Raw genomic sequence first — 20153 nt, 5'->3', positions numbered from 1 at the left:
GCAAGCTGTAACTGCAACGCATCTGAGCTGTGGGACAATAAACATTCCAGCACAGAAAGTAATGAAAAGCTGCCTGCTGAGAAGAGACCAGATGAAATTCCCTAAGACCATCCCCCTGCTTCATTTTACAGTTGCATCCAAATTAAATCTCCACGAGTCTCCCTTAGCCCTTACAAAAGAAAGAATTAACTACAAACAGGGGCTCCAGCACATCCTCACAAATGTGCTTTTTGCTAATGTGGGTGGTAAAGCAACATTTTTGACAGAAACAACAACCACAGGGATACTGCAGAAACTCTAAACACACAGGACATCTGCCTGGGAGACAAAGCTTCCTAGGAGATGGTATACATTAAGTCCAGACTCTTGACCTTTTGTCTGGTAAAGCTGTGCCACTCATGGACTATTACAGACAATACAACTCAAAGCAATCTTGAGGTGCCTCTTAAATCAGAGAGTGACACAGTCTCTGGGCAGTTATAGGCCTGGAAAGATGGCTCGGACTCCTTTCTGTAGTCAGCTATTACACTATTAGCTTTAAGGCTGTAACTCTTCAAAAGCTTTCAGAAGTGGTCTCTGTTTTACCAGGGACTTCAAAACGAGCACTGCCATAGCCATGCTGAGTGCCTCTGAAAAGCTCACTTAGGCTCTGTGTTTATATTCTGTGCAACCTACTAAAGATACCGAAATTGTACTTCTGTCATCATGGCAGAGCTTCTCTTTAAATGTTTTTCCTTTCCAAGGATCAGTACTTATGGCTCTGACGTGCAGTCTCACAACTGCTGCCTGATGATTTACTGGGTCTCAGATGACGTACAGGGACTTACTAAGTGGTGGTAACTGGCTGGTGTGTTTGGTCTGTTAAGCACAGCCTACGAAATTGAAAGGAAAGAAGTGGTGATCACAGCCAAGCCCAGCCCTCTCAGACTGAGGTTTCTGTTCTAACAAACTGAAAGAAGGAATGGATGAGCACTCCTAAGCACAAGACACTACGGCTGACACAGTGGGAACTGCTGCTTATCCCTCTTTTCAGCTTAAGAACTGACCTGTTACCTCAATTAGGTGTGCATGTAAATCAGGAAACTTTGGATCCTGAATGAAATTCAATTTTGCATTCCTACTCCATCAAGATTTTTAAGTTGCTTTATAAATTCCCAAGAGAATGTAATGCTACCAGCACGTCACAAGGCTAATTATATTACAAGAAGATTCAAAAGCATTACAGAGACCAGTATACAATATACAGGCACTACAGCAGCGAAACAAGGAATGCAGCACTTAACCCCAATTTAGCCAATACAGAAGAGTTTAGTTATAGCAATAAATGACGTAGTGCAATACCATTTTCCTAGCTAGCCAGTCTGGCCAGTGGGTTTTCTCCCTTAATCAGTTTTTAGTGGGATTATTGAACACCCTGTCCCACTGCCATACTGCCTCTGTCACCTTGTTTGCACACTGGTGCCCATGCACTTTGAAAAACCTTGTTTTATTTCCACAGCATATAAACCATCTCCTACAGCAGTTTGAAGAGCTTTGAAATGAATTAGAACAGATGTTCATTCTGGACTCCTATAGCCCTTCAGCCTTGTGTTTTCTCCAGCAGTTTTGAGATCTTTGTTCTCTCACTGTGTTCTGAGTGGAAAGAAGCTTTCTCCAAAGCCAGAACACAGAGGAAAGATCTTGGCCCAAGAATGCAGAGAGCTTATCAGGAGCCATTTGTTCTCTTCATACATTTGCCTTACCTCTCAGCTTCTCTTCAGTATCACTGTCTGATTCACTATTTTCATCTGTAACTAGAATATAAGAAAAGGGAAGACAAAGTAAGTAAAACCTATTTATAACAGTGCATTTCCTATCACTGACATGAGAAAGCTAGACCTAACAACCTCAGGGGGAAGACAGTACACATCTCAAGGGCCTCTAACTTTTCAGGGATGCACATAGCCATGCTTAACACACACTCAGTATATTCCCATTCATTCATTCGGGGAACAAAAAAAAAAAAAAAGCAACAAAATCCACTTTGCACAGCCATTAGAGCTGCATAAAGAATCAAATGGCAGAAAAGTCTTTCCACTCATATTTGTATAAGCATGACACACACAAGGGCAAAACACTGATTAATATGAAGTAGCATGTGGGATAAAGGGTAGAAACAAACAAAACACCCAACAACTGCCAGAATGAATGAGACTCGAGGCCTATACTGTCCAACAGCCTCTTTGTGTCGGTGCTTCAGAGAAGAGTATAAAAAATGGAAAGACCAGTCTGGGATGCTTCCCCTGGAGGTTCATATAAGCACACACACTCACCTAGTTTATAAATAGAAGGGGATAAGCAGTAACAAGTAGTTGTGTGAAAGAAGCAAAGCTGCAGGCCGCCTTTCACTGGAAATTGGGGTGTTTTAGAAAAAAAATACTGTGTTGGAACGATGTCATTTAAGGCTTTGCAGAGATCAGGTGTTTAAAAATAATTGCTTTGGAGTACCTGAACATGGTGGTGAGCTGCTGATTGACAGTGAGAGGCTGAAAATCTCAGTCTTGAGAAAATGGAGATGGTTCTATGGCCCAGAGTCTAGAAATCCTGATTCCCAACTGAGTCTATTTACTTATTGTTGAAGAAAGCGGAATTGCTTCAAAATCCACTATCTTCTATTGGACAGTTCATTAAAGTGACACATTCCCGCAAAATATTTTGAACTCAACAAATCAAGACTCTCTGGACAGAAAATCCTTCTCCAAAGCTTACTGCCAGCTTCAGAAATAAACATCAAGAAGTAGAAACATTTCTGGTGCGACCTGGGAGGTTATCATGTAACACCACAAAAAGAAAACGAAGCAAAAGAAGACAAAAAAGTGCCTTGTCATGAAAGGCCCCTGGGCAGCAGAACAATCTTTATCTTTCCAAAAGAAGGGGTGGAATCCCCAACACAGTGTCAGGCCAAACTGGAAAAAGCATTAAAAAAACATCACATGAGACATCAAGACAGCCTAAACTCTGCGGCAAGTTCTCAAAAAGTCTTAAATATGCCAAGATTCAAGGTTCCTTTACCTTTTCCTGAATTGCTCTCTGTAGACTGCGATAGTCTCTTGACACGTTTCTTCCCCCTCCGTGCCTCATAAATGGCATTGATTTTCAATACAAGCTGCTCATCAAAAACACAAACAACAACAACAACAAAAAAAAAGGGTTATTTTCCTCTCCAGGCAAGAAAGAATGCTAGAATTTCAAGAAAAGTGTTTCACTTCCCAGTACTGTAACACTTCACTGGATGGCCCAGAATCAGTGGTTACCAGCATTTACCTTACACAGTAATTTACAGAGTAACCATGCTCTGTCTGGTACAGGAACAGCACAATTTTATTGGCATAGCAGGATGACAGCAAACATCCTTATGCTCTGAGTTAAAAAGATATCTGTTGATCCACACATGCCCGGTTAAGTGATTGATCCAAATTTTTAAACACGAGGCAGGATAATCTGCTGTAGAATTGTTGCTCCATCCAGCTGCCCAGCTCAAGCCTCAGGTTGGTCTTGCCACCAACAAAGTAAATCTCACTTCTGAACTTGCCCTCCAAGACTTGCATTCCAGCCTGGAAGAAGCTAGCGAAAAAGAGAAAGACCAAGATTTACCTTGGGAATCTTCCTTCTCCTCTTCCCGTTCTGAGGGTCTCCCAAGGAGAAGAAGGTGTCATCTGGACTGCTGGGAGTTGAGGGAGGGCTGATTTTGGATGGTGACCCAGTTCCATCACGGCTCAGTTTCCGTATGTCTGGCAGTTTGAAACTCCGCCGCTCTGAGTTTTGTCGAAAAAAAGTGGGCTTGGAAAGCAACTGGAAGTGGAAGAGAAGGAATGAATGAATGAAGCACTTCATGTACCTTTGCTTCATCGGTAACACTGTCACATCCAGCATGGAGTCCACACCACTCAGTTGGCAAAATAGCCTGATTTCTGAGAATGCACACACAAGGAACTTGCCCAGCTGCTAGGCTAGGCCACGATTATCAGGACAGCAATTTAACCATCCCATGTTCATTCCAGAGCATAACACCATCTCAAGGGCCGGTCAAGATGCCTTACTCTAGTGTGCAATCCACAGGCCGGTAACCAACCAGACAGCCATGAGCACATGGGCTAAGGAGCAGGTGGTCAGGAGGAAGAGGAGCAGTGAGGCCAGATGAAAAGCATGGCCAGCGTATAATATTCTGTCTCTGTCAGGAGCGAGAATTAAATATTTCAGAGGACACTGCAAGAAAATTCCTGATGGACAATCAGGAAAACTGGTTTCCCCCTAATCCCAGTAGCAAGTTCAGTGGGAGCATAACAACAGATATTCCAGCACCAGACTGAAGTTCATGTCCCTGACCAAAAGCAGCACAGAAAAGCAGAAAGTTCAGCTCCAGATAAAGGAGGACAAACTACTTCTCACAACAAAGAATGATCAGTAAGAACTTTTGTTTTTCTTCTACACCCAGTGGTTATGGTAAGACTGAGTCATGCTTTTTCCAAGCATTGTATATACCAAAGGGTAACTCTCCATGGCACTGGGAAGTGAATGTGAGAGGTATCTAAGCTTATTGTCATCAAGTCAGTCCAGCACTGTCTGAGGTAGCACAACGGTCTGTCTACTCCAGCAGACACACCCAGCAGACACACTAGACAGCCTGACACAATCACTCAGGCCAGCTCAGGTGCCTCTGAATGGCTTGCAGAAGGCTCACAAGAAGGCATACTGCCCACAGAGAAGTCACACATTAAAATGACTCTTGGAAGAATCTTTGCACTGAGCAATCTCATCCTGCACTAGTGATATAAACCACTACTGAAATCTGTCCAGACTCCATCCTGGGCACGCTCTCCAGTGTGATTCATACTGCAGTTGCAAGCCAGATCGTTGCCAGGAGAGCAGCAATACTTCTGCTGTGACTGATGCAAATCACAGCTTTGGGATGTCAAAGCATCACAGTGCAACATAATTACTTCCATTCAGTTCTTCAGTAACTGTCCTGCTGGGATCCACTTTTAGGTGAAAGACGTTCCTGAGTAATACTGCAGTGCTGCTTACACAGTATGGGTGGGAAATAGGTCCGTAAGTGATTGCAAAGTCATCTGACAGAAAATAACTTCATTCCAACACTCGCATACAGACTCATGTTGCTCTAGACATAACTAGTAACAACGAGAATGGATTCATAACTGCAGGACAATTTTCATTTGAAAGCATTAAGTTATCAAGGAAAACTTCAGTTGCTGGTTAAGCTGGTTGGAAAAGAGGAGCACGTCCAGAAATGCTGCACGTCAGACTTCTCAAAATGTTGGCTAACAGCCCTAATAATAGCGGCAACTTGGAGAGCACGGGAAAAGCCTCCAGTCAGGACTGAAGGGTTAGTTCCCTACTACCCACACTGAACCCAGTTGCTGCCAACATGATTTCTGCCATCACACTGCCCCTTCTGTTCCAGGCTTAGACAGTCTAAATAGGGAATAGGAAGCACTCAAACCAGCTCAGGGCTGGCCTCCATGAGCTCTGAGCATGATGTGCACACTAACGCTTTGTCTCTTCATTTGGTTTCACTGCCAAGGAGGAAAGTGGCATCCGTCCGTAAGCTGTGCTGCTAGTAGGGACATCCTTCTAGGATAGGTTCCCTAAGCCCAGGTCTGGCATTGCATTAGTTACCAGCAACTCATCCCATCAAGCAGAGATCCAAAGAGGCATCCCAAAGGAAAGGTCTGCAGAGGTATCTTGGCATCAGCATGAACAGACTCATACTGTCCACAGATACAGAGCCAAGACAACCACAGGGCTTGATTACCCAAGCACTAAAACACCCTCTATAAAGGAGAGAAGGAGGAGCTTTCCTGCAGTAAATTCTTCTCTCATTGTTTAGTATCTGGAACAAATTTAATACTGAGCTTTTGTCCCAGTACAGGTATAAGGTAAAGACACAGCAGGATGTTTTCACTCCCATCCCTGCCAATGTAGCCCTTCTGCCAGTGAGGTAGAACACTCACTAGAAAATGTATTGGGATTTTTCTATGGATTCAGAGATAATTCCCAAACCCAAACAACCTCATGACAAGAACATGCCCATTTCTGGACATAAACACACCCATTTCTGGATTCCCATTTTGTATCTGTTGCTCTTGAACTCATCTGTCATAAGGAAAGGATAGTTCATTGTCATTTGGAATTCATTAAGGATCTGGAGGCAGGTTCCCAGAGGTGAGGAGCTGAAGTAACGAGCTCTCTTTGCAGTGCTCTTTGCACACATGAACTGGATAAAGTTCACAAGCTGCTCTTTTCTAGCTGTACAGTTGCAAAAATTGCTCAGAGGACAGCAACACAGAAAAATGTTTCTGGGAACACACGTTTGTATACAAACTGGATTGAGGATTTCTTTCCATCCTTTTATCACATCAGTCTCAGACTGCAGCTGTGTAAAATTCCAGTGTGACACCAAATAATTCGGTCATTTTCAGGCCAATTGCTCCTTAGTGCACGGCAGACGCAAAGTACCAGGGGAAGGAGCCCAGGTGTGAAAAAATATGAAAGCCAAGAAAACATTTGTGTAAAGGAATGTTGTTTTTACTTTGCTAAAGGGAAACACAACCTTTACTATTACATCATACTCTTATCAGTGATAAAGACAAAAAGGCAGCAAATCCTAGCATTATAAAAGTGAGGGGCAAAACTCCACCATTCCACACAGAAACAGGATTTCACCCAGACCTCTGGAGCAGGAGAAGAGGCCACCTGAAACAAAGTACCTTAGTGGGAGTCCCAGGTACTGAAGAGGTGGGGGATGCTGGAAAGGTCAGGACGCATTTCTTCCCCAAACAGCGGCTGTTGGTCTCAATGTCTTCATAAGGGTTTTCCTTAGATGGTGGGTCTGCAGTAAAAAGCCACAAACAAGAGACTGTAAGTGCAGAAAATCCTTGAGGTTTGCCATAAAAATCTGTTTGGGGATCTGCTGGACTTCTCCCACCTCCCACATCAGACATAAAGACCTGTTCTCAAGCATTCCTGCCATTGCTTCATTCTCTCCATAGCCCCAGAAGTCCAGCTGCTCTCTGGACAGTGTCCAAACCCTGACACTGATGTATTCAGCCATAGGAATATATCACAGAAACTACAGATGGAAAAGATGCAGCAAGTCCTCAAGTTCATTTCCTTCTCTTCAGAGAAGCTGAGTTTCTCATGCACAGTGGTCCATAATTATATTTCCATCTTTCCAGTTTTCTGCTTAAAATTATTTCTGAATGAAACTGTGAGCCAAAATCTAGCATAAGAGTCCATTTGAACCCCACATTAAGAGAGACCTCTGGTCATCATTTAAATGGAGCCAGCACTGTTCTTGGGCTGACTGCCGCAGCACGGATGCTTGGCACACCATGTAGGCTTTTGAACACATTTGCCATTCACGGATGCCTCAGTTCCCGCAGGCCTCACTTTAGAAAGAGGGAAGGAATCACCTAATTCAGGCCATCCAAAGCCAGGATGCTCTCTCCCTGAAGAGAGAAAAAAAGGAGGGAATAAAAAGGCCATCTGGTATAAGATTTGGTCCACTCTTATTTGAGAGCCTCTCAAAAACTGAAGCTTGAATGACCACCCAGAGGTGTCCCTTTCTTGAGGTAAGTGACCAGTTTGAGTTTTAAATACCCAAGACTAAATATAATGAGCTTCTTAAGCCCCAGTCTTCAGCAGTGCTGAAAACCCAAGTCTTTTCAACACTGACTTTTGCCTGTTGCTTAGGGATAATCACGCTGTAGTGGTGGACCTGAACTCACCAAGAAGGAAAAGGTAAACCTGTGTGATGCTAGCCAAGTAAGTCTGTGCTAACATTTTTCTCAGCAAAAATGCTCCAATCCCTGGAAGTGGTTCCACCTTCTAAATCCAATTGCACACTTCGCAGCTGAGAATGCATTTCAGCAGTCACATACTGGGTGGAATGAGGTTGTGTTCTGTTGCCAACCCCATCCTCAAACTGCTTGCCAGGATGTCCAGTTTTGCCTCTTTTTTATATGTAAACCGTGATATCCATCTGCCCAGTACAACTTCCAGTATTCCATGTAAACAATGGCAAACAGGTAAAAAGATGTGTATGAAAGGAATCTGTGTGACTTGCTGGAAAGGGCAACAGATCTCCCACCAGCAGCTGAACACTCCCCAGGTCATGCACATGTCTATGGGTTGTGCATGTGTGCTTTCACGCCCTGTGGACACACACTGCTATCACAGAATCATACAATCATTTGAGTTGGAAGGGATCTTTAAAGGCCATCTAGTTCAAATCTCCTGCAATGAACAGGGATACCTACAGCTAGGTCAGGATCCTCAGAGCCCTGTCTAGCCTGACCTTGACTGTTTCCAAGGAGAGGGCATCCACCACCTCTCTGTGCTACCAGCAGTCCCCATCACTTCTCCATTGGTGTGGTTTTCACACATTTATATTCTATGGACTGTGCCCAACCGTGGTCCTGTGAAGAACAAAACTGGCTTCTTTGGAGTTGCCCTGTCCATCTCTTTTCCCAAGCTCCCATGGTAAGACCAACCAGGACTGCAGGAACCAATTAAAGATCACTGACTTTGGGCAAAGCATAAATGTGCAGCAATAAAACAAACAAAACCAAAGCAAAATAAAACATGCCCCATTAGCTGACAACTGTCTATAGCTTTGTTTTCTTCTAATCTTTGCAACTAAGACCTTGAGGGGAGACAAATTTCAGCCAGGTATTCAAGTTCTTTGCAAGCTCAGGACACATGGGTGTGCTTGTGTTTGGATGGACAGATGGATTTGCGTACACAGCCACTCTGTAACGCTATCCTTGTTATTCCAGCTGACAAGGTGACAGCTACATAGTGATTTCTGAGGCCTCCCACCATGCCCCAAAACACACACATGAGAAAAAATACCAGCTGTTCAGACATCCCCTGGATCTCTGGCCCTCAAATAGGGGGAAGATAAAGACAAATGGCCACTTAGCTTAAGAGTTTGTCCATTTGGCATCACCCTTTCTGCAAACAGTCCCAAAGGAACAGCATTCCTTTTGGAGATACGATGAGATTTTATTCATATCAAAAAAAAAATGCCCTGATTGCTCCTGCAAAAGTGCAGCTGTCTCCCCTGGTGAACAGCACAGACCAACTCTGTAGGTAACAGCTGCATGGTCAGAGCTGATGCAGCCACTCTCTTCTTACTCTGCTAAACTCAGCCAAGAGCCTTACACAACCCAGCCTGCAGCTACAAAAACTTACAAAGGCTTTTTCAAGAGGGATGCTTCCATTCTATGTCCTGTGCTCAGTGATCTACCATTGAACGAGCCAGATGTTCATCGGTGACGAACTCACAGTGATGCACAGACAAGAGGTGTGAGAGCTTGTCCACGGGATGCAAGGAAGTCAGAGAACGGACGCCAGCAAAAACTAAAAGCTGGTCCCCACATGCCTCAGGTTCATCTTTGAAGCTGATGAATTTTGAAATATTTGGTCCATTTTTCTTATGCCAATAAATTGTTTAAACTATGATCTGCGTAAATCTGTTTTGCATGTGGATAACAAACAAACTTCAATCAGCACCACCAGCGCGGGGCTGTTGACCACAAGTACACTGCGTTATTCAGTGCTTGCAGTCAAATCCCTCCCTGGCCAAAGCTCCTACCCAGTATGTCTTCGTAGACGTTCTCCTCCGATAAAGTGCGTGTGAGGGCCAGCTTGGTCTGTGCGTACCAATCCACCCTTCCGTTCTCCGATGACGACTGCAGCAAGTCTTCAAACTCATACGACTTCCTGCACATTGATGGGAAGAGGAAAGGAAAAAAGAGGAGAGTGATGCAGCTCTTACAGCCCAATCACAGCATTTTGTAATTCACTCACAACACTGCACAGAACCTTAGGCCATGACAGGTCCCATTTATGGTGCAGGAGTTTCCACCCTCACCGGTAGTAAGGGGTTCCCCAAATCAGGTCTCTCAGCAGTACAGGACAGCAATACTCAAGTGCTGGGTGCTAAAAAGGGTAAAAACCAATGAGTCCTCTACTGACAAACCCGGAGAGTTTCAGTTTCCCTCTGGCACCCAAACCAGGAGTGTTGATGTGACAGTTCATGCATCTTTGTGTTCTATGCTCGTTGTCTCTAAAATGTGCTACAGTCATGAGGGTAAAGAGAAAAGACAAGAAAGCATTCCAGGAAAATACATACACAGTAGATTCAGTTAAAAGAACAAGCTTACTATTAACAGTGAAAATGTTGTGGAAGAGTTTAGAGATTATCATCCCAGAGCTGCTGTATTAATTTTGTAATCACAATTTTTGCTAAAAACAAAACAAAACACACAAAAATAACACAACCCCCTCAATTTTGAGCTTGAAGGCTAATCAATACAACACAGTGACCTTAAAGCCCAATCTGCCATGACCTATCTCTTCACAATTACCCTAAGAAGCTGCGCTGACTGCTCAATTTCTCAGACATACCACAGAATCAAAGTATCCTTAGAGTTGGAAGGGACTTTAAGGGCCATCTAGTCCAAGTTCCCTGCAATGAACAAGGAGGGATACCACAGCTAGATCAGGGTGTTCAGAGCCCTGTCTAATCTGACCTTGAGAGTTTCCAAGGACAGAGCTTCCATCACCCTTCTAGGTAAACTGTTCTAGTGCTTCACAACCCTTATTGTGAAAACTTCTTTAAATTCAATCTAAACCTACCCTCTTAATTTGAGACCATTTCTCCTTGCCTCAACAAAGAAGCTCCTGATAAAAGTCTGTCCCCTTCTTTCCTGTAACTTCCCTTCAGATACTGACAGGCCACTCTTCGGTGTTCCTGGACCCTTCTCTTCTCCATGCTGAACAGCTCCAGCTCTCTCAGCCTGTCCTCACAGGAGAGGTGTTCCATCCCCTGAACCAATTTTGTGGCCCTCCTCTGGACACAAGATCTATCTGTCTCTTCTGTACAGAAGACTCCACGCCTAGTGGAGACAAAAGAGACAGGATCACCTCTCTCACCCTGCTGGCCAAGTTGCTTTTGATGTATCCCAGGATACAGCTGGGGTTTTTTTGGGGCTGTAAGGGCACACTGCTGGCTCATGTTCAGCTCAACACCCGCCCCAAGTCCCTTCTGGCAGGGCTGTGCTCCATCTTTACATGGCAGTGTAGATGATGGCAAGCAAGGCTCTCATTTAATGGGGATTACATGTGACCAAGGAAGATGCAGCTTTTCCAGTGTAATATGGGAAGTGGGGGACTCCAACATTAAAACCAACACCTCTGTGAAACTCAGCCCAATTACCTGTGGTCAGCATTGTTCTTGTGCTTCCCGCTCCAAAGCCTCCTGCTGACAGCTGATGGAGGAGGAGAGGAGGGGAGAGGAGGGGGAGGAATGGATGGCAAAGGGGGCAAGTTTCTTTTATTCCTAGCTGCTGGCACCCAGTCCTCTTCCCCCTCATGTTTGAAAGTCCGCCGGGGCTTTGGCAGTGGGTTGATGAAAGGTTTCTTCTCTGGCACCCCTGGTTCTGTGTACACATTTTCTGTAGTGCAGTCTTTGGATTTCATATGAGAAGTTCTTACCTCTTCTAGAGTCCCAAAAATTGGCTCACTGATTTCAGAGTCCAAACCAAGAAGCCTTTTGTTGAGCTCAGTCCCACATATGCTCTCACTGCCCTCTGGAGCCGTGTGTCCTTGTGCTGCCTTTTCCTGCAAGCACTGTGGGGAGTAATACGTACCAGGCAACTGTGGCTGCAGCTCTGCTGAGCCATCCTTCAAAGCCCGCTCCAACTTTTTGACCTGACTAAGCACTGAAAGATTCTCCTTCTGGACTTCCCGCTTCCCACCTTTCACTTCTTTGCATTTTCCAAGGCTGGACTGCACTTCCTCATCCTTCTCCACTTCCCCTTTCCGCTGTGCTCCCTGCCCTGTGCCTTTCAGAGTTACTGCTTTCCGCTCATTCTCTTTGCCTGCCCCTTTGCACTCCAGCTCCCAATTCATAAATCTCTTGGTCTCCACTTTCCGAGACGTCAGGGCTTCCCCACTCATCTTCTCAACTACACATGGTATCTTGTGCTCCTCTTTAGTTCCTTGCTCCTCCTCTCGACGAGGAGCAGACTGCACTTCCTTTTTCCCTTCCCACTCTGAAATTTTGTCCTTGATGCTGAAGGTCTTATTCCTCAGGCCAATTTTTCCAGGTGTTCGTGTACTCTGAGTACCTCCTATCTGTTTCCTGATGATTCTACTGCTTTCTTTAACGTTCAGATCCACAGATGGGTCACTGATGATCATTTTGGGACTGAGCATGTTCTGCTGAAAGCAGTCTAGCCTTGGATCCAGCATCAAGTTCTCCAAGGCTCCCAGTGGGTCCTTCACCACACAAGAAACTGGTTCAGCTTCAGGTGATAAACTCAGGGTGACAGAAGCACCTTCAGAACATCTCTCACTTGAAAATCCACACGGAAGTCTTCCTAATTCCTTCACAGCTGCTGTCCTGTTTTTATCTGCAAGTTTGATCCTATAGACCAAAGAGAAAAAGAGAAGAGACATTCACTGCGAGTGTTCATCCTTGCTTTAGTCAGTCCTTCTTCTCCACAAACTCTACTCACAAATCTTGCAGCAGGACAGGATGCTCACACTAAGCCCCTGAGAAACTGGCTTGCTGGAGAGAACCACAACACAGTGTTGCTCTCATTATGACTACTGAAATGAAGACTTTCTCTGCAGCAGAAGTAGGTGGCAGATAATATTTTTTGTACGACAGACATGCTGATCCCAAGGAGAGGTTCAATAGCACTTTGTGTAAGTGAAGCAGTTTTGTGCATCTTCAAGGCACTGAGCAAGTCCATTGCAGATGAATATAAAATTGACCCTTAACAAACAACAGCAAAATCGCTGCTGTTAGAGAAGACACCATGTGGCACAGTTGACATTCCTCAAGATCTAGCTCAGAGGATCTGTCTGGATTCATTCAAATATTCCCAAGTGCACATTAACATACAAGCCCTACAGTTCTACAACTATGTTTCTACGTCCCTACAATCCCAGGCTACATTTGGGCTTAGGCTCCTGTGTACCCAGGCACGCTCCCTCGGTGCAGAGGAGGTGATGTAGCACCCAAGCACTAGGCTCAACATTCTCAGGGCAAGGGATTCAACATTTTCATTTGTTTGAGTCCAAACCACATCAAAAATTCCTTAATATCTCTAATCTGGGAGACCTCCAAGTGCTTTTCTTTTCTTTTCAATACTGTGCTATTATAACAACACAGTAAAGTTCCAGCTGGACAGACAAATAGTTACTCCAACACTAAACACTTTTGAATTGAAGTACTTTCCAGTGCTTAGCAATGCTTGGGCTTGGAAAGGAATACCAACACAACACAAGGTAGTTACAGGGATGCAAGCTCTTACCACAAGTCCCATTTAAGGACAGTACCAACACTAAGATTCAACTTTGTAAATTGCCGTCAACCTAAATGCATCAATGCACCTCTTCCAGAGTTTAAGCACTTGCTAAGAACATCCACTTAGATACCAAGTGCTGGCAGGCCTCATGCTGTCCTGGAGCTAAGCAATGCTGGCAGCCATTGCAGGCTCCGTTGTAGTGTAAATTGAGTCTGGGATGAGTTTCTGAGCAGGAGGACCTAAGCCAGATGCTGTTCTTCCTTAGCCTCTCAGATATTTAACTCCTGGCTGTCTCAATGACAACTTCACGCTTGGGGCAAGAACTGGCACCTTCCCTGTGAGCAAGGCTTGGCTGTGACACTGGTGGCTGGAGTGTGCACTAGAAACAAAGGCTGGAACACCAGGAGAAGCCTGTTAGGGGTGGTGACAGTAAGGCTTGTCTGAGGAGTCTCCATGCTGAAGATTTCAACTGCAGATGGGGTATCATCAACAGAGAGGTTTTGCCCTGGGGCAGATCTCTTTTAGCACCATGCCTCTAGGATATTATCACTGACAGGATGCTAAAAACACAACATGATGACCCTGAGATGGCAATGAAACCACCTGAGACATACAGGGGTGTGATCTAACGTGAGTAGAGAGGGGCAGTGTTAAGCTAAAAGACTATTTTCATCTTTTGGTTTTCTTTCTATTGGGGATAACAAACAAAAGCAAAGCACCCCAGCACCGTAATCTGGAAAGCTCCCACCTCTCAGCAGACTTGCAGACACTGCTCTCAGACCTGCTGCTCGCATCGGCCGCTTTGCTAGCTGTCATCATGTCAGCACACAGCTGGGCAGCAGTTCACCTGCAGACAGACACAAGAAAGAGCCATCATTCTGTGCTCAGCTCTCCTCTCCTGATGCAAACAAACACACGCATACAAATCTCTTCCTGAAGTCCAGGAGAACAAACAGGAGCAAAATACAACAGCTCCCAGAGGTCAGACTCAGTTTTACCATCTGCAGAACAGGAAGAAGGGTGACAGCACCAGCCCTTAGAAGCCCAGGGAAGAGATGACAGGTTTTGATAACAAGAACAATCTTTGACTAGCAGTTGCAGTACTGTGATCTGAATATGCAGCGTGCTTTGTGAATGCTTTTCTTATTGCCAAAATCTCAGAGGATTTAGGCTTTTTCTCCTTACAGAACAAGAAAACAAAATTATTCTATTAAGAATTGTGCTAAGGCCACATGACGTAAGCTCTTTACAACAACCCCTTCAGCATTTTATGACCAAGAGACAATGCACTGAAGCACTTGGTTATAGAATCAGAGAATCACCATGGTTGCAAAAGAACTCCAAGATCATCCAGTCCAACAATTCACCTATTACCAATAGCTCCCACTAAAACACATCCCTCAATACAACATCCAGTCGTTCCTTGATTGTTATGTTGCAGTGTGCCCTCCGTTGGGCCATAACAGGCTGTTGGTCCCCTCTGTACCTCTCAGGGCAGGAAGGGGCTCACCATCTCACACATCATGCTTGGAATATCTGTGGCTTCCCCAGTCTATCCACTCACCTGCTCTGCCTACTGCCACCCTGCCATGCCCAGCATTCAGCAATAAGACTGAGTGTCTCAGGAAGTTCAGTTGGTTCTTGAAGCTTTTAAAGGAAGCATACCGACAACACTGAAGAACAAAAGAATCTCTCATTTCCACTGCTTGAGTATTTGAGAGAGAAAGAAAATATCAGTCTTGTTTGTTCCCAGTTTTCTCTCCCTCCCTTTATCCCACACTGGCAGAGTTCCTAAGATGAGGAGTGAACTCTGGGTCAACTCAGTGTGTACACATTCAGGGCAGCTCATGGCTAACCATTTAGCAGACTCTCTTTCCCCAGACAATAAACCCCTTGGCTTCTCTTCCTCATTAGGAACTGGAACAAACACCCATTTCACTTCTAGACACAGAGCAGCCTTGCAAAATTGTCAAGAAAATTTACCAGCCTGAGAAACAAAATCTATTCATCCATCCATTAACTGTTATGCATTGCAAATAATGGAAAACTAATGATCGTCCGTGTCCCTGTCCAAGGGATGACTCACCCAGGCAACCAGAGCAGATTCCTGTCAAGCAGCAACTCAGGCTGCGTAGCACTTGGCCACTTGAGGCCAGGAGCCTCCTAAACAACCAAGCATCAGATGCTGCAATATGAACACAACCTCCAGGTATACATATCCAAACACCTTGAAGACATGAAGAGAAAAAAAAAAAAATCAACTCTGGAACAAAAGAGCAGAAATGAGGTACCTCCTGATTAGCTCAAAGGTCAGAAAATTAGCATGGGGACACTCTCAAGCCCAAATGAGGTGCAAAGGGGATGGGGCTGAGACTTTAGTTTGTTAACCAGGTCACCAGAACCAGCTTGCAGGCCTGACCCACAGACACTCCCAAAGCCTGACAGGAAGAAACTGGGAGAGCAGCAATGGAAAACCACCTTCGGTGGTAAATGAAGGGTAGACCTCCTCCCCAGGTTTGGCTCCACTGGCCCCCTGAGCTATCATGGCAGGTCACTGCAAAGGGCAAGGGGAGCTCCTATTTCTCCTGCCTTCCATATCTCTGCTCAGATTGATCATTTAGGCAGAGCTGAGTCCAGGTTGCAGATGACCTGAGGAGAACGGGCATACACCAAGCAGGTCCCTCCTGACCCACTGCTGCTTTCTGCACGTACCACATGCAAACTTTCTGCCATGCAATGCAAAGCACAGACCCATGGCAGCCACAGCCCAGAGCCACGTTCCTAGCATGTAGATCCCGCAGCAGCCAGGCCATAAAAGGGGAGAGAAGATGCCAAGACCCATTTAGAGAGCCCCATCACTGCAATTAATTTGGTAATCCTCATTGTTGGGGGAACAAAGCCATCATCTGATACCGTCACAAAATTAAACTGGGGAAGGAAGGGCAGGGGAGGAAGGAGGGAGCTCCCAAACCTGCTGGCGGGCTCTGGGAAGGATGTGAAGCTCCCAGCAGAAGCTTCTCCGCACAGCCAGCCTCATGTTTCCCAGGGCCATGTGATAGGGCTTCCTGCCACTGAGCGAAGCGAGACCTACCCCGACCTCTCTCTTCCAAACAGAGTTCCTGCCTGCTTTGTGTTTGCAAAGAGGCGTTTGTTTACTGATCTATCATTGGCATGCAGGAAGCAGCCTTGAAATGAGCTGTAATCATCTGTCTCCAGCAATAGCTGTTAGGCTTTCTGCTAATTTAAGTTTTCCTACCCCCCACCCCCTACTTCCAGATGCCTTCTTCTCCACTTCCGATCAAAAGGCAAGTCAGGAGTGTGCCCATCTGGTGCACAGCACTGGACACCATAATTCCAAAGCAACTGGGAGAGAAAAAGAAGCACTGACAGTGGACATGCTCCTACCCTCAAAGGGCAGAGGGGTCTTCCACTGGGATATGAGCTAAACTTCCTAGGAAGCACCCAATACCCTGCAGTTTGCCTCACCAGAAAGGTACGCAGCCTGCACATGGGTCACACACACATAATCTTGTCTCCAGTAAGGTCATGCAATGGTCACGGTGAGCTTTCCAGGCCTCCCTATTCTCCTATTTCCTTTATAGGGAAAGAAAGAAGCATACCTCAGCAGGGCTTGTGGTTTGGGGATGGGTATCACCCTTGCTGTGTGCTGCAGGCCACGTCTCAAGATCTCCTTTGCTCCAATTATACCGCACCTCGCATAGAAATAGGATCTGAGCCTGTAGCTGGGATCACAGCCACCACAGTGGTGCATGCAAACAATGAGGCTTCACATCCCCAGAAGCGACCCGCAGCTGGTCAAACTCTGGTCCAAGAGGAATAAAGCCATGCTGCATTTAAAGCCCACGCACATTCTCTTCCCCTTGGTGCTCACTGAAATATCCTCTCCAGTTACTTTCATGACTTCTGTGTTTGAGCCCACGAATCGCAGCAGCCAAACACGGCCTGCAAGCAAAGCTCCCAACCCAGCGCTCTGCAGAACAAAGGGTGCAACATACATGGAGGAACAATGTGACAACAATATATAATGTATATACATAAAGAACAGGAAGGATGCCAAGAAGACAAAACACTAACAGGAAAATGGTGAGTAAGGCTACGCCAAGAGTTAAAGCCTTACACGCTCCCTCCCCCAGCCCTCACCCTGTTTGGAGCCTGTTTCCCTTTGGGGGGAGAGCTTGGAAACATGCTCTTGTGCACGAACACACACACATGGGGCCACTGAGCACGTCCTGTGCATGGTCCCAGCACCAAGCAGCATCTCCAGGCTGTGCACAGAGCCATGTGAAGTCCCCAGCAGCAGCTCGAGCACTGCAAGGGACTGAAGGCACTAACAGCAGGATCAATGGGTTGTCATACTCACAATGGGATCCTAACTGTGTGTTGCTAGGCTCGAGCCACTTATTAAAAAGAAAGAAGGAAAAAAAAAAAAGAAATTGGATAAAGTCATGTAAACATAAACATGAAGGCCCAGTGACTGGGAAGTGATACACTCCTACAGTACATTTTAGAGGACATTTCAGAGCTGGATCCCACATAGTTTCCTACCCCTCTTGCCTCACTCTGTCCTAACTGTTCCCTTTGATCTATGACAACTTACCACAGTGCTTACAAGGGAGTCAGGAGAATCCCATGTGTAAAAACAAACTATTTTTTAAACCCCCAAAGGAATGGCGGTACCACAGTGTTGCAGCTCAAAAAACGCAGAAGCTGGCAGTGTTGGCATTCAGACTGCGCACAGAAAAGCCCTGTTATGGTATGTCCTTCATTTTATCATGCGATTCTACTGCTTTTCTTCCCCCTTCTAAGCCCACAAAGCAAACTTATATGTCACCGACCTGATTCAATAGATTGCTGTGGTGAACTGTTCTACTTCTCTTTCACCATGAGCCTCTGCTCCTCCTTTGGCTGCCAGCAACATGGTCATATGCTGTCCTTGGCAAAGGATGTGTCTGATTGATTAGATCTCAGAGTTGCCACTGACTTAGAGTGCTCCCTCATATTCTTTCCATCTCACTCCTCCTGCTTTCCTTGTACAAGCCCTGATGCTTGTAAAGCCCTTGCTGGGCTACAACAACTCACTGAACTAGCAAAAAATGAAAGGCTCTCTGCTCAGCTAGGAACATCAGTCACTTGTCATGAAAAATCAGACGTGCACTGAAGCACTGTCTGACATCATGGTGAGCCCCGAGAAGGGCAGGCCAGCAGGTTCTCAGCCACTCCTCCTCATCCCCTGCCAAATAAAGCAAAGAATCCCTGCAAGCACCAGTTCCATCACTGGTTCACCTCCAGAATGGGCCTCTTCTGTGCCAAGTGAGGCTGTGGATGTGTCCATCCAACACCAGTGCCTGAGCTGGAATGCCCAAGTGCTGTGGCCAACATGCATGGAGGACACAACAGGAACTGCTCAGACAAATGCAAATGTGGCATCCAAGTGCTCAGCTTCACGCATACGGAAACTACATTCAGAGACTGCGTGAAGTTTCATCTCCAGGTTTGCTTGTTTTAAAGGCTAACTGAAACAAAACACTGAGTTCTGACAGTATGGCATCAGAGTACAGCTGGCACAGAGTTACCAATGTCATCCCCTACTTTAGTTTTCTCATGTTCTCCAGCTAGGCCCTTGTTCCTCACCATCTTCCTTGTGTACTCAACACCAGACTCTGCTCCCTAGCTGTCCACTTGGACACACAGCCATGGTTAAACTCTCTTTAGTCTCAGTTTCTACTAATCTTATGTTGATCTCGCTCACTATCAGCAGTCTCTTTGCTCTTCTCCTTATCCTCATGACTATTTCCCACTGTATATTCACGCGTGCAAAGCATAGCCCACATTTCTTTAGAAGCAGAATGATGGCACCTTTATGCCCAAGTCAATACATAGGATTAGGCTTAGCAAAAGAAAATTCTGATGTACTTATAATGCAAAGAAAGTAGTACATTTTCTATTCCATAGCTTCATTCTCTAAAACAGCTGAAACATTTTGGTTGCAGGCTTGAAAGCAATTCAACCAGAGACAAATACTCAGAAGGGAAACAGCAGATTGAAATGATACAATTGACCTAAAGGCAGAAATTGAAAACAGTCTGACAATATGAATTGTGCTCTATGAAAGGTGGGGCCAGTTGCACCCACTATTATTAAGCTTGTCCCACACTTCCCATTGTCTTATTTTCCCTTTGTTCCTCCCTTTAAACACATAACAAACAGAAGAAAAGCTCAACAGCTCAAAGGGAATTCAACATCCCTCCAGTTTCCTGCAGACAACCACACCCTCAGCTGGAAACAGCACTTCCAGAGGCAGCGGTAGGATGGGGCAGAACCATGCCTAGCAAGACAGCAACTCTCTAATTCATATATTTAGTTAAACCTTGGATGTATAAAAGGTAAATTACAATATTTCTTCTGGTGGCAAGAATGGTTTGTATTGCTGCTTAGAGACATCTTTACTCCTACAGCAGGTTCCCTTCACAAGGGAAGGATGAGATTAATTGGGCATTTAGCCCAAGGAGGTGGTGGAGTCTCTGTCCCTGGGGATGTCCAGGAAACTGCGGCACTGAAGGACATGGTTAAGAGATGTGTTTGGGATGGGTTGGCAGCTGGACTAGATGATCTCAGTGGTCTTTTCCAACTTTATTGATGATTCCATGATTGCCATTCTAGCTCCTAAAATTAATTCTAATTACAGTATTTAGTGGAATGACATGTTCCGGACTCAGCTTTCCGCAATGAAATCATGAACAAACAAAA

The 20153-nt window shown here is 45.4% G+C and overlaps 1 protein-coding gene across 6 annotated transcripts in view; it reads right to left on the bottom strand.

The window, feature by feature from the left end:
• The window catches only part of DENND2A (DENN domain containing 2A), a 51566-nt gene that overhangs the window by 20513 nt on the left and 10900 nt on the right, over nt 1-20153 (bottom strand). For 2 of the 6 annotated variants that reach the window (XR_004307852.1, XM_015866889.2), the window contains exons 2-7: nt 11285-12496; nt 9659-9786; nt 6768-6889; nt 3634-3831; nt 3052-3145; nt 1743-1793 (exon numbers count right to left, since the gene is read on the bottom strand). Coding sequence is in view for 5 of the 6 variants with exons in the window: in XM_015866889.2 (XP_015722375.1) it covers nt 1743-1793; nt 3052-3145; nt 3634-3831; nt 6768-6889; nt 9659-9786; nt 11285-12496 (1805 nt within the window). In the remaining variant the exon portion in view is untranslated. The other 4 variants (XM_032445653.1, XM_015866895.1, XM_015866901.1 and 1 more) reach the window with 4 other exon arrangements.

This window comes from Coturnix japonica, chromosome 1 (genome assembly GCF_001577835.2).
Source record: "Coturnix japonica isolate 7356 chromosome 1, Coturnix japonica 2.1, whole genome shotgun sequence".
Taxonomy (NCBI): domain Eukaryota; kingdom Metazoa; phylum Chordata; class Aves; order Galliformes; family Phasianidae; genus Coturnix; species Coturnix japonica.
Note: the sequence above shows the minus strand (reverse complement) of the source record. Positions and strands in the feature narration are given on the sequence as shown.